This window comes from Fringilla coelebs, assembly GCF_963513975.1.
Source record: "Fringilla coelebs genome assembly, chromosome: Z".
NCBI lineage: Eukaryota > Metazoa > Chordata > Aves > Passeriformes > Fringillidae > Fringilla > Fringilla coelebs.
In genome coordinates, this window is record NC_140031.1 from 48,243,233 (window position 1) to 48,256,413 (window position 13,181).

Genomic DNA, 13,181 nt, shown 5'->3' on the forward strand with positions numbered 1-13,181 from the left:
CAGTATTCTTGCCAAATAAATTACTCTGTTAACGATTTCAAGCAGAAGATCATGCATATTACAGGATTGTACCTTGCTCTGGTAAACCTTTATTTCTTCATATGTGTGGGTCTGCCACGCTAGCTGATGTAATTCCTCCATTGTATATTGACATGTCTCCAAATGAGACTTAATGATATTCTGTGCAATTCGATCTGTGAAAAAGAGAATAAAAAATAGCTTGCATGAAACAGTGATCTGCAATGGCAAAATGTTGAAAACAATGAAGTTGTTGGAAAATGCACATTTAAGAAAATTAATCTTTTCTTTTCAATGCTATCTTTCTCATTTGTTTTTAATTTGGAAGTTGAATATTGCAAAATGTTTCAGTATTCAAACCAAAGCCAAATGATCTTGATAAAAAGTGGATCTGCAGATGAAAATAACAATGATTTTTGTGAAACCATACAGAATCTTTAGTCTGAAAGTGATTTAATATGTTTAAATAAATTTCATTTGGAGACCCAGTTTACCCAATTGCTTTTGTCTGCCCAAAAGCTATGTAGTAACTGGTGGACTTTTCTAGCCTGGAGAAGAGAAGGAACGCTGCTGTGGATTACCAGCCCAGCAGGGTACCTCCTCAGGCTTTAGGCCACTGCATGAAGGCAGTATCTCCCCTCCTGTTGCGTGTAGGTGTTTACTTTCTTTCCTCATTGTCCACTTCTTTCTAGTTCTACTAAAAGAACTAATCTGTTGAACTCAGTGGTCAGCATGTTTCAGAGCTGCCAGGTCTCTCAAATTGACTGACTGCTTGAACTTGCCATGAACATTTGCATTACCTTGTTGGGACTCATAAAAGATGAATAAACAGGTCTCTATTTTTTCTTAAGTTAATTTTAAGCTGGATCCATTTCTGATTGAATTTGATGAGCAAGAACATGGAGACTGGTTTTAGCAAGGGGTAAAAGCTAAAATTAGTATCCTGGGATTTAGAAGGAGAGATGGAGGACGTAAATGTCACACACAGCACTAAGCTACCATAACGTTGTCCTGAAATTGCAGCCTTAGAAACTACTTCACAGCATGGAATGCGGGATACAAGCAGAAAAGAAAGCATCCAATGTTGCCTTGGAAACCCACTGAAGCTAGGAGTAAACTTCTTAGACAACTATTTTAAAGCAGACCTTTGCCCTTAAAGCCACTTGAGTGGATTAAAAAAAATTTCACAAAAACTTCCAGCATGAATTCATTAGCATTAGGAGTTGAAATGTTGTGATAACACGTTACTGAAAACTGATGATTTCCTATTTTGCAACTTTGGGGCCTACACAACTAATGAAACTCATTGCTTCAGCCTGGAAACTTTGCTTAAGCCAAACAAAGAAACAAGGTTGAAGCCACAGAAGTGAACTGAAGCACTTGCAGCAGAACCAGCATTGCACAGAAAACATTTGTGTCAAAAAAGGGAAAAGGACATTGAAAATGTATTAGCCAAACCTGAGCATGGGAAATAGAAAGAACTAGGTACACCATTGCTCACTTGTTCAGATCCTCAACAGTTTGCATAGAGTGTAGGATCTGGAGCCTGGAGTTCCGAAATAAATCTGCTTCTTTGGCCAAATACTGACTGAACCTAGAAACAGCAGCAGGAAGGGAAGATGAAAAAAGAACGCATGTTCCCTGTAAACACTGCTAGAGGTGTGCTCTTTGAAGGACAGACGCCTGTGCCACTCACAGCTAATAAAGTGAGACTGGGTAGAAAGACGGTGAAGATAAAAAAGTTGTAGGTTTGCATAGGAAAAATAAAACCTGCTTAATTGAATTTGTTTATCCTTTTATAGGTCAACACTATCTTTAGGCTTCCTAATGGAAGAATTTGCTCCAGCCTATAGATAACTAAGAAAGCGTATTAACAGAGTGATCTACCCACTGTTCTTTTATGGAAGGTTAGATGGAAGTCTTAACCTTTGAGGTGTTGCATTTTATAATAAAAAGGTGTTGCATTTTATAATAAAAATCCTGAAGATAAATGGGAATCTCTCTTACAATAAATGTCTCACATAATTTCATATTACTGCGTAGACAGATTTCTAATCAGATAAAGTGACCTGATGTCAGCAATCTGAAAACAAGACCTGTTGATTTCACTGACTTCAAAATAAACTTCATTAGCAGTTCTACATGACTGCAATGCTCCTCAGCTCTGCTCCTTTTCCTAGCATTTATGTATTTACCTGAGGAACAAAGGGCTGAGAAGCTCTACAGGGCTTTCTAGGGATGGCATCCCGTGTTTTACCCATGCATCTTTTCCTTACACATTTATGCTTATGTTGAGCTGACATTAAAACCCATTTAGATGTGCAAAGGCCGGGGGCAATTGCAGCAAGCAGCAGCTCTGAATGCTGACATCCAAAGAGGAATCAGGTGCAAGACAGACTTGAAACCGTTGTGCTGCAGGCTGGGCAAGGCTGAGTGTGTGACAGAAAGGGAACACTGCGTCTCTGAGGAGAAGGGAACTGCTCATTCAGCACAGGAGGCTGCTGGCTTACATTTCCTGCTGGAGCCCCTCGAAGGAGCTTTATGCAAATATAGCCTGCAGCTGGGTGGCAGAGCTGACATGATGTAAAAAGTAAAAGAAGTATACACCTGTCTTGGCTTCTCAGATGGCCCAGGAACAGAAGACCCAACACAGGCAGAGCAAAGAATGTCACTCCTAAAGGGTTCCACAGACCAGGGTGTTTGTTTTTCCCCTGACATTTTCAGATCTTAGCATCTTTTTGCTAATGAAGTTGGAGTCAGTGCACATCTTGGCAAATCCCAAGGAGAATGACATTCCTAAACCACTGGCAACAATATAAATGACATCTGATGTAAACCTGTCCTATCACAGGTACAGTCCTGTACCCAAAATATATTAATTTCTGGGAGACCCGGCAGCTCTGAAATAAGCTGACCACGAAGTTCAACAGGTTAGTTCACTAATAGAACAAGAAAGAAATGGACAATGGGGAAAGCAAGAGAACATCTACACACAGCAGGAAGAGAGACACTGCCTTGATGCAGAGGCCCAAAGCCTCTGGTGATAATCTAATAAATAGCTATGTTCTCCAGGCTGGTGGAGGAGCCCACTACAATTACTTCATATATCAAGTCTTGACTTTCAGTAGATTTTGTTTTCAAAAATCTTGGGACAAGGATTTCAAGGGTCCCCTATCACTGGGTAACTGCATGTACACGACCAGAAATCATGTTTGGCTGAACTTCAAGGACTACAAAAGACAAGTCTGTTCTTGTGACTTCAATGTGAACTGCATTTCTCCTTGAAATATCGTCAGCTCCCATTTTACATAAGTTACAGCAGGTTTGCTGCATGAAAAGGAAAACAAAAGAGATTATTCTGGCCACATGGGTGTGAGAATCAAAGTCAGCAACATATTATTTTCTGAGGACTGACTGCTCCAACTATTGAGTTAAAATTAGTATTTCTAATGAAAAGAATGCCTGAGCCTGGGTGACAGTACATCACCAGCCTGTAAATGGCAGGATTTGTAAAGCTTATCTATCTGCCACAGCATGTAAACACAAATGTAGAGTAGGTGCTTTACTCCTCCCCTTTTGCCCACATACTGAGTTTATTACATTAGGGCTAAATCTCCTATCTTGATCACTTGATACATGAAAATCACAGCATATCCTGGCAGATTTACTCTGTCTGGGAAACATGGTCTACAGAAAATAATGTTTCCAGTATCCAAACTCTGTATACATTGTGATGTGGAAGCATTTGCTTTAGGCAGCTTGATTCTATATTTGAGGTTTTCTTAGTATTGGTAAAGTGAAATTTTTCCTTGAAAAGCAAACATTTATTCTAAAAATGCTCTGCTTCATTAAAAAAAAAAAAATCTAGAAAGAAGTACTGCTTCCAGAGAGATAAACCAGAAACAACATACTCAATCAAGGAGTATGTCTACAATTGTAACCAACAGTTTCAAAAACCAGAAACGCTCAAACAACATACTTCATGGGGTGTCCACTTATATTTCATTACTGTCCTGCTCATTTCTGACTGGCTTTCTATAAAGGCCCACTATTCTTGCTGTAGAGGCTCATCTGTTCTTAGAGGACAAGGAAGTCCAGATGGTGTTTGTTGGCATGGCTAGAGAGCAGAGACCCGAGAGGTCAGGCTGGTCCCCACTCCACGCTGCCCTCTCTGCAGCAGGGCCTGGCAATGCCTTGACCAACGGGTAGATAATTTAATTGGAATTTACAATGCAGCAGTCAAAAATATAGAAAAGTTCAATGTATGGTTGGAGATGTCCAGAAAAAACTGAAAATTGTATGCCATGAAGCTGAAGAGGACCATGAGAGATCCATGCTGTTTCAGGCAAAGAAATGGTTCTTACATTTGTCCTGGCCTAAAACAGAAGACAGAGCCCAGAGACTTGATTCTGTGGGGCGTGCCCAGTTTAGTAAGCTATGCAGTGAAGTTAGTGCAACAAACCAGGATGCCTACAGATAAATCAAATATCACCTGCCCCTCCCTGTGACCGTCTGTCCGAGTGTCAGGGTGGGTAACACCACCACCACGGATGTGCACCAGGGACCAGTCTGCTCAGTGCCACTGGCCATCAGCCACTGCCCTCGGGGCTGAACATGGCACTGGGTTCTGGCTTCCTCCTTTCCCTAAAGCTGTCTGTCTCCTTTGCCTATTGAGTAGTCACTTCTCCAAAACTTGTGGGAACTCAAGTGTCTGAGACTGCTGCTTCACTTCAGTGGAGCTGGAGAGTAGCTAAAGAATCATTGCACAGTGCTGACAGAAGGACTGGGGAGACAGAAAGGCTGTAAAAGCCCTATTTCATCAACAAAACAGGCCAAAAGCATCTACTGCAAGAGAAGAACAACAGCACATAAACTTGGGACTTTCTGTTTCCAGTTTTGTTTGCTCTGGCAGGCTTCCCTCCCCCCAACCCCCTCATTTTTCTTTTTCTCCTACTGTACTTTCTTATTTTAGATTTCAGGAGCTACCTTGCAAAAGGTGCTCTCCAAAGACTTCAATTGCTCAAACATTTATTGCATTGGTAGAGTAGGAATTGCTTAAATACAAGTACATACAGAAAACTCAACACTGCAACCTTGATAGCAATCAAAATCAGCATACCACAGACCCGCAGGGGTCTGCCATCAGATGATAAATCAGTACTGCCTTTTTCAGGCACTTTCTTGCAATATTCAGAGATCTCCAACTACAATAGTGAAGAAAAACTCTGACTTGAGGTCAAGTACAATGCTGGTGGGGATGGATGTAATCCACGGAGTGCAGACGACATTCACCAGCTGTGAATTTGGCCTGCTAAGTGGAACTTATCTACAGCAGCATTTGTCTCCTACAGGCTCCTTAGTTCTTTCATTTGTCTCTCTTTTCTCAGGAGACACTCTAGTTTTTCTCAGCATTCCCTTCTTTTGCACAGGGAACTGAAAAACTTTGAAGTGTGCCTTCTAAAACACTGATAATCTTCTTCAATTAAAATGAATAATGAATCTTTAATTTGCCACTTACCCGTAGGATCCAGTTGGGTAGCTAAGAGCTTATCTCAGCTTATAACCTAAGTTGAGCTCTTGCAGGGATCCACTTTGAATTAATGCTGCAGTAACATCACAGCTTTGGCTGGCTGCTGTAAGCATACATAACAAAACTCCAGCCAGGCACTCCAAATAAAATCTCTGTTCTAGGACCTAAAAACTTGCCAAGACAGTACTGGATACACAATTTTTTGTACGCTAATTCAAGGGTATTATGACTACAAAATGAACATTTGTGAAAACCAAATAATTGAATTCAGATTATTCTTAAATTTTTTGACAGTTGTAGAGACAGTGGCACAGCTAATGAAGTAAAAATATCTCAGTGGTTGCTGTAAAACATGAATAATAGGTCTCGCTTTTTTTACATGAGCTGGTTTAAAAGTTTGATTTTTTTTTTCCAGAACATTTTTTCCTGTAAGTGGTTGCAAAAAACTCATTTCAGTTTTCACCTGTCTGTGGCATTCTCAATGCCATAATTCTAGAAAGTAGTTCCCTTTAAAAAACAATCTAGTTTCATAATGCCTATTTGCTTAATAAATTTGCAGCACTACACAATATATAGCCTAGGAAGATAATATGAAACAAAAACACTCAAATGAGACTAGAAGTGCTAGAATTTAGTTCAGGAATAACCTCTCCTTTATGTTTAAGTTATTGAATGCTTGATGTCACAAATGGAGTCCACAAAGAGTAAAAGTTATGTGTGTGAATTCTGTATTTGTCTTTCTCCTTCAAAATAAATCAGTGCTTCATTTGCCTTTCTAAAAAATGCCAATAAATTAATAGAAATGATAATACAATGAAGTCCTTGTCTTAAGGAACTTAGAGGATGGACCCAGAATTCTGATCCTAGAGGATTTTTAAAATGCTTAATGGTCTCTACTTAGTAATACTTCTCCTGGGACCCAGCCAATTTAGTAAAAATTAGAAGACATTTAACTGGCAGCAAAAGCACTAGTCAAGGAAATAGCTGGAGTTCAAATGAACTCTAAAGGCACCATATAATTACCACAAATTTATTGAGATGAGCTGTTTCTCAGCTTCTTCCAGCGTAGACTGCACATATAGACCTTTCTATTAAAATGAGACTGTTCTGACACAAGAAAGTGGTTTTATTTTTTACAATAAAGCATAAATTACCTGAAATGGACATTGTTCTCTGTTAAACTGAGAAATATATATGGTATAATTAGAATATTACTGGTTTTAAAGCATGTTTGTGAGGATTTGCCCTGCATAGCCTGCAAAAAGCTGGGAGAGGTTAATATATCTTTTAGCACTTGTTTCACTGTCACCAATACAGTCCTCAAATTAGCTTTCTATAAAGATTTTAAGCAATCTATCTACAGAAACATGTTAAAAAGTAATGGCAAAACATTCTACAATGGTTTTATTTTCTTGTAGTGTGGCAAATGAGCTGGATGAAAGTGATGTTAGTGTATAGCGTCAGAAAGGGGAATAACTTGGTTATCATAAGCAATGACAGAATCTTCACTGATCAAAAGAAAAGCCATCCATGCAGTCAAAAAGGAACACAAGAAAGGGCTCCCCACTTCAATATCTTGGATTAACTATTCCCATTTTACTTGTGACTTTCATTCCTCGAAGATTACTGCACTATAAAATCTGCATTCTGATAACCAGGTTCAGCATTTGTCTCTGAGCTCAGTATCTTGTCACATTGAATTCTTCCACTGTGCACATCTATGTTCCTCTCTTGTGCATTTCACTTGAATTCTTTCTCATATATTTTCACTGTTGTATAAAGGAATTGTTGCTGTTCTATGAAATAAGAGTATCAAAAGCTGAATGGACTGATGAAAGACATCAGTACCTACGAAGCTGGAAACAGCATCACAGAATGCAAACCAAGCAGAATTACCTTATTCTCAAGAATAAAGTGGGAAGTAGTGAAGTGCATGAAGTGAGTGATGAAAGCTAGCTGACAGAAAGCACACAGTATGAAAAACTGGACTACAGCCTTGGAAAGGCAAACTTAGGATGCTGCATGTGTACTGGGAAAGAAAAAAAAAATTGTAAACCCAAACTTCTGATGCCTTCCTTGTGCTTTAGGATTAAGGAATGGTCAACCAGTGTTGTCCAGGATGACAAAGAAATATAACAGGGACCCCAGGTTAAGCCCTCAGAAAGTATAATCACCTTGTAATAATTGGGGCTGACTGCCCAGAAACACCAGACAAAAACACTGATGGGAAAGCTGACACTAAATCCATGAAGGGGTTACACAGAGGAGGATGAAATCAACAAGCAACCACTAATTCAAGCCATAGCAATTCTGGCAGAGAGTATGCCACTCCCACATACTACAGTGATTCCTAAAGCATCCCTGCCTTGACCTCTCGATTCTCATCTGCAGTTTGCCTCTTGGTGTGTGAGTCACAACCCCAAAAGACAACATACTTCTTTCACACATCCCAGCCCCTCTGTGCTCTGGCACCTGCTCCAGACTTCTTTCTTTGAGCATTACTTGCAGAAAGCCATCTCCTCTGCTACTGACATTGCTGGTCCAAAGCATATGACAGGGAACCAGCCAGAAGTCTGGACTTACAACTGGCAGTAACAGCGTGCCTCAGCACTTACCACACCATTGGATTTACACTAATCTTCCTGTGGGATTTGTAATCTGACAACATTCACAGCACAATGTTAATCCTGAAAAGATTGCCATGATATATGGTAATATATGGGATATGTGATATGGTATTTTACATATTTTGACTGCTACAAATGGTTGATTTCTAACAGCTTTTTTTGGACTCTCAGTAGAACGAACATATTTTGCCAAGTTTGGTCGTGGAAGAAAACATTCTCATCTTTGGAGAAAAGGAGTAATTTTATATACTTTAAAGGATTAGAAATTTGATCTCTTTAAAGAACTATATTATGATGCTTAAAAAAATGAAGGCTATAGATAAGGCTGTTTTTAATACCATTCTATGCATATTTTCAGCTCATTTGTAAAACAAGCTGAGGTTCTAAGTGTTGTCACGTGAGCTGAAAGGCATACAGAATTGAAATATGAACATATTCTGATTGTCACCTTTAAATAGGTAATGATGGTAAGATACAGAGCCCTGATGGCATGTGCATAAAATGCACATGTTGCATTTTTACATGCACACTAGATGGCAACATTGCTTCTCTTAAATACAGCTGCCAGGGTGTAGACAGCAGCCCTGTAAAAATTTGACTGTCACCTAGGTAGAAGGAATATTAAACCATGGCCTGGAAAAGGAAGTGGAAGAACATTACAAGACAAAAAACCATAATTTCTGTTTCACTGTAGGGTGGGTGGTGGCTTTGTAAAGGGAAAATAAACATAGATGCTATTGTCACCTTAGGTATGGGCTTTAATTAGTGAGCTCACTGCATTTTGAATGTGGTTTGGAGTGTTCCTTGAAATAGCATCTAATTGACCAATACATGTCCAGTAAGCTGTCTGCTAACACTTGATCTGGCACAGGGAACAAACCCTGGTGATAAAGAGAAGGGTGTTAAGGAATGAGAAATGCTTATCACATGGAGAAGTGCTTTCAAAACCAAAGCCCAGCTGACTATTAAAGATATCAGTCTGATGCTAATATGTATTTATATAATGCATATCCAACATTAAGTCTTGTGGACATTCATGAAGAGTATAGACATAGAGGAATAAACTAAATTCTTAAGTTAATGACGAGATTTTTGCTGAAAGGAGAAAGGTGTGGGACTGGCTTTCAAATAGATCTTCAGCAGAGGACTTCAGAATGATTACAGGTAAATATCTCCCTTCAAGGAGAGAGAGTGAAATAACTCCTGCTTGTACAATATTACAACAAAGGAAATTGAATAACTTCACAAAGTGTAAATCTGTTCACTGTGGTCTTGAGATGAATGTATTAATCCAGCTAAATTACAACTAAATTACAAATGCACAGAATCTCATTTGTGGTTACCAAGAAGACTTTTTTTAACATACCTATTCTGAGCAAGTTATAAAAAAATTAAGGTTTTCCTTTACTATCACTTTTCAGACCATGTGTCCAAGTCAAAAGAACCATGCCTTACAATATAAGGCAGGTGATGCCTCCTCCAATCCACATTAGGAAGGTGTCCTATTGCCCATCCTAAGATACACATAGCAGGGCAGGCTTAGAAGGATTGGGGAAAGGGAAGGTTAACCTGAGCTCACCAGCCTTACTTTAATTTTGGTAGAAATGTAAGCTCTCCAAGCCATTGGGTACCTTCAAACAGGCCTGATATTGAAGAAATGACATGTAAATATATGTAAACAACACTTTCATCTATAATTATAGAGGCTGGGCTATGCCATCTCTTGTACACTCTAGAGATGTCTTACTGACTACCTACACATACACAGCTACAGGGTACCCTTAAGTCTGGCTTGCAGTGAACGCTTAACAAATCTGCTTTCTCCATAACAGTTGGCGAATCATTTCATCTTGTCCTTAAGAAATCACAGGCTAGCAATCTCAACTGCAGTTAAAGCAGGGAAGCCTTTCCATTAACTTTTACAGACCAAGTTTGGAGGCACATATTGAGGGAGGAAAATGCAATATTCAGCTCAGTGGCAGATAATATTATGCACATATATTTAAACAAGATAGTCTTTTAATTTCACCAAGTCTAAAAATAAGCCTTTAATGCCTCCTAATTTAAAACCACACTTGGGAGCAAGCACTGCCATCAGGAACTGGAGCTACCTTCTCACTTTAGAATTTCCCACCCACCAGTTGACCTCTGTGATTTGCTGTGCGAGGAGAAAGCCATTCTGCAAATGACCAAATTCTCACTTTTGACATGGCAAGCAGATTTCACCCTGTGGTTTGAGCTCCCACTGCATCATTTCTGCCTCCCCAGATGTGTAGATGGTCATGGAAAAGCAGGATGATACTGCCAAGTCCCTGAGTTGTTGGAATGTGGGTGTCTCCCACGCTGGCAGCATCAGTGGCTGATGGAACACACCTGGATCATGCCACCCATGAAGAGAAGGACAGGCAGTGGCCGAGCCTGCCTAACTCATCTGGTCACTGCCAGATGGTCACCTCACGTATGCTGCGTTCTGCCCACCCAAATCTGTATCAAGTGTCCAACAAGATGCTTTCAGTTAAGGACAAAAATACTTCCCTTTAAAGAAAAGGGATCTGGACTGGAAATGCACTTGATGACAAGCGAGGTTCTGCTCTTGTGTGTGTATTTATGAGGTTTGGAGTGATGCCTTTATGCTTTGAGGGTTTTTGTAACAGAAGTGGAATATTGATGAGGGCTGTGCCTAATGGGGAGCTACCTGATTTTGTACTTCTCTCCGTCATAAGCTTTGACAGTTACATGAGAAATTTGTGACTGTGTCTGAAAATGCTTTTTGTTACACTTAACCTCCTCTTCCAATGGAGGCACTGACTATCCTGCTTCTCATAGAGATCAGATAATATGCAGTTGTATCTAGGCCTACTTAACTCATTTGGAGAAATATAATATACCAAGTACATGCAAGAGAGCCCTGTCAGCATGTCTTTCTCCTTCACCTATTTGCAGTAGATAGATACCAGTAAGCATGAAATACAAGATAAGCTATATTTTCCTTGCCATTCCATTCTAATACTATGTGTCAAAACAGTTGCTATGTAAAAAATTTTGCATTTCAAAACTGTTAAGTTGAACAATTTCCATTTCCACTACAAAGTTTTCTGTAGATGAATGTATGTTCATGAAAAAGAACACTTTCACATTCAAATTAAAGCATAGAACTGTTAAAGATCAAAGTAGTTGTAACCATTTAGATTACTTTTTGGTGTAACTAAAAAATTAACACGTGAAGAAGAGCATGTAAATGATGTGTAAATTATGTCATGGAGTATCTTAGAAAATATTATTTTTATAACTGAATCAAACTGACAGGGAAAGGAAGACTTGTGACTTGGATTTTACAGAGAACTTACTATTGGATAGCAAGCCAAATATAAATACTTAAGTAATATATGCAATTGCAGCAAGTATTTTAGTGAGGTGCAGCAGGGATCATTATTAGGATTTGTTTTGCAAGTATTTAACATTTTCATAATAATCTTAAAGAGAAGGTTTATAGCATGCTAAATAACTTAAGAGACAATTCTAAACTGAAGAAAATTGCAAAGCATCAATGAAGACTGAGATATAATGCGACAGGATTGAAAGAATTAGAAAAATAAGAAAGAGAAAATGAGATTCAAATTTGGAAATGTCCAGTCAACTATATCCTACACAGGAGAGAAGTGAGTTTGAAACAAACAAAGCATTAACACCAAGGGAGTAAGTGAATTAGATTTTCGTTAACATGTAATGCAGAAACTGCAGAGACTACTTTTGTTCTGAGTGCTTGTGAAGAAGTCTGCTCCTTGGAGAGCTTACAGAAACTTCCAGGAACCCAAGGATGAAAGAAGTTTCCACACATTCATTCATGAGGAAAAAAATACAATAGTTGCACTCAAGATCAGGCAGTTGAGACTGTGCTTATATACATACATTTATTTGAAGAGTGTAAAGACCAGAAAAAAGCTAAGAAATTTCTACCCGGTAGAAAATCATCAGTGCAGAAAACAACTATCATGATCTGGGATACTTAGTGTTTCACTAGGTCACTAGACGTGTTGATACAAAGAAATTTCTATCAGCCACAAGGATCAATGCAGCGTAGCTTTTCTATCTCCTCTATATTCTCTATGATTTCATCTAACACTTAAAAGCAGTTACATCTATTTAGCATAAGCTGAGTTTATTTCTAAATGTCACTGTAGTGAGATGCAATTCTGCAGTGAAATTTAAGCCCACTATAATATGAAATCAGCACATCCCAGGACTGCAAGACTGCAGCTCTACAGATGGTCCAACAATCCGCTGCAGCATTAAGAGACATTTTCTGCTTCTTTTTAAACACTGAAAATATCATTTGCCTGTGCACTAATCCAAATATTTTATGGTGCATCTCTTCCAGTTATCAGCTGATTTGTTATACTACATTATCTCTCACTCTCTCCCTTATCCCTCTGCTGTAGGGGCCACAAATGACAGACAGCAGTACTTGTGTAAAATCATAGCAATTTAGGAGCCCTAGTTTCAATTTCAAAAGGAAAAGAGGTAAATCTCAGAGCTTCTGCATTTTGCCATCAGCTCAGAGACAGGCCATTTGCTATGCAGCCCTCCCTCTGCTCTGGGCTTTCCCCTGCTTTGGGTGCTTCAGAAGGGGACTGAAAACTTGGAAATGTGGGGTGGATTTATGGCAGGATGCCTTAGAGCTAGGAGAGAAAAAATGGGTGAAAAACTAAGAATGTTGTATTATTTCTAAGTGAACCTGCAAGAGATACAAGTTATCTTGATTTAAGTTAAAAAGATGAAACTCTGCTTGTCTGAAGTCAAAGGTCCTGTTGACTTCATGGGAATTCTCTGGCCACTAAGGACATAGTGGCCTATGGCCATATTCTGTCTTTGCACTCATTTCTGGAACTGAGCACAGACCCCAACTCACGGGCTATCAGAACTCCTGCACTTCTGGACATCCCCTGGGTGTCTCTGGAAACGCTTCCCTTTGGTACTGGGTCTGCAGGGAAACAGCTCTGAAGGAC

The 13,181-nt window shown here is 39.3% G+C and overlaps 1 protein-coding gene across 1 annotated transcript in view; it reads right to left on the bottom strand.

Moving 5' to 3' along the window:
* Window positions 1–13,181, bottom strand: part of RORB (RAR related orphan receptor B) — a gene marked incomplete at both ends in the record, with an annotated part of 127,788 nt that overhangs the window by 8,991 nt on the left and 105,616 nt on the right. The window contains one exon of the mRNA XM_084224723.1: window positions 73–194. Within this exon, the coding sequence (XP_084080849.1) occupies window positions 73–194 (122 nt within the window). The remainder of the gene's footprint in view (window positions 1–72; window positions 195–13,181) is intronic.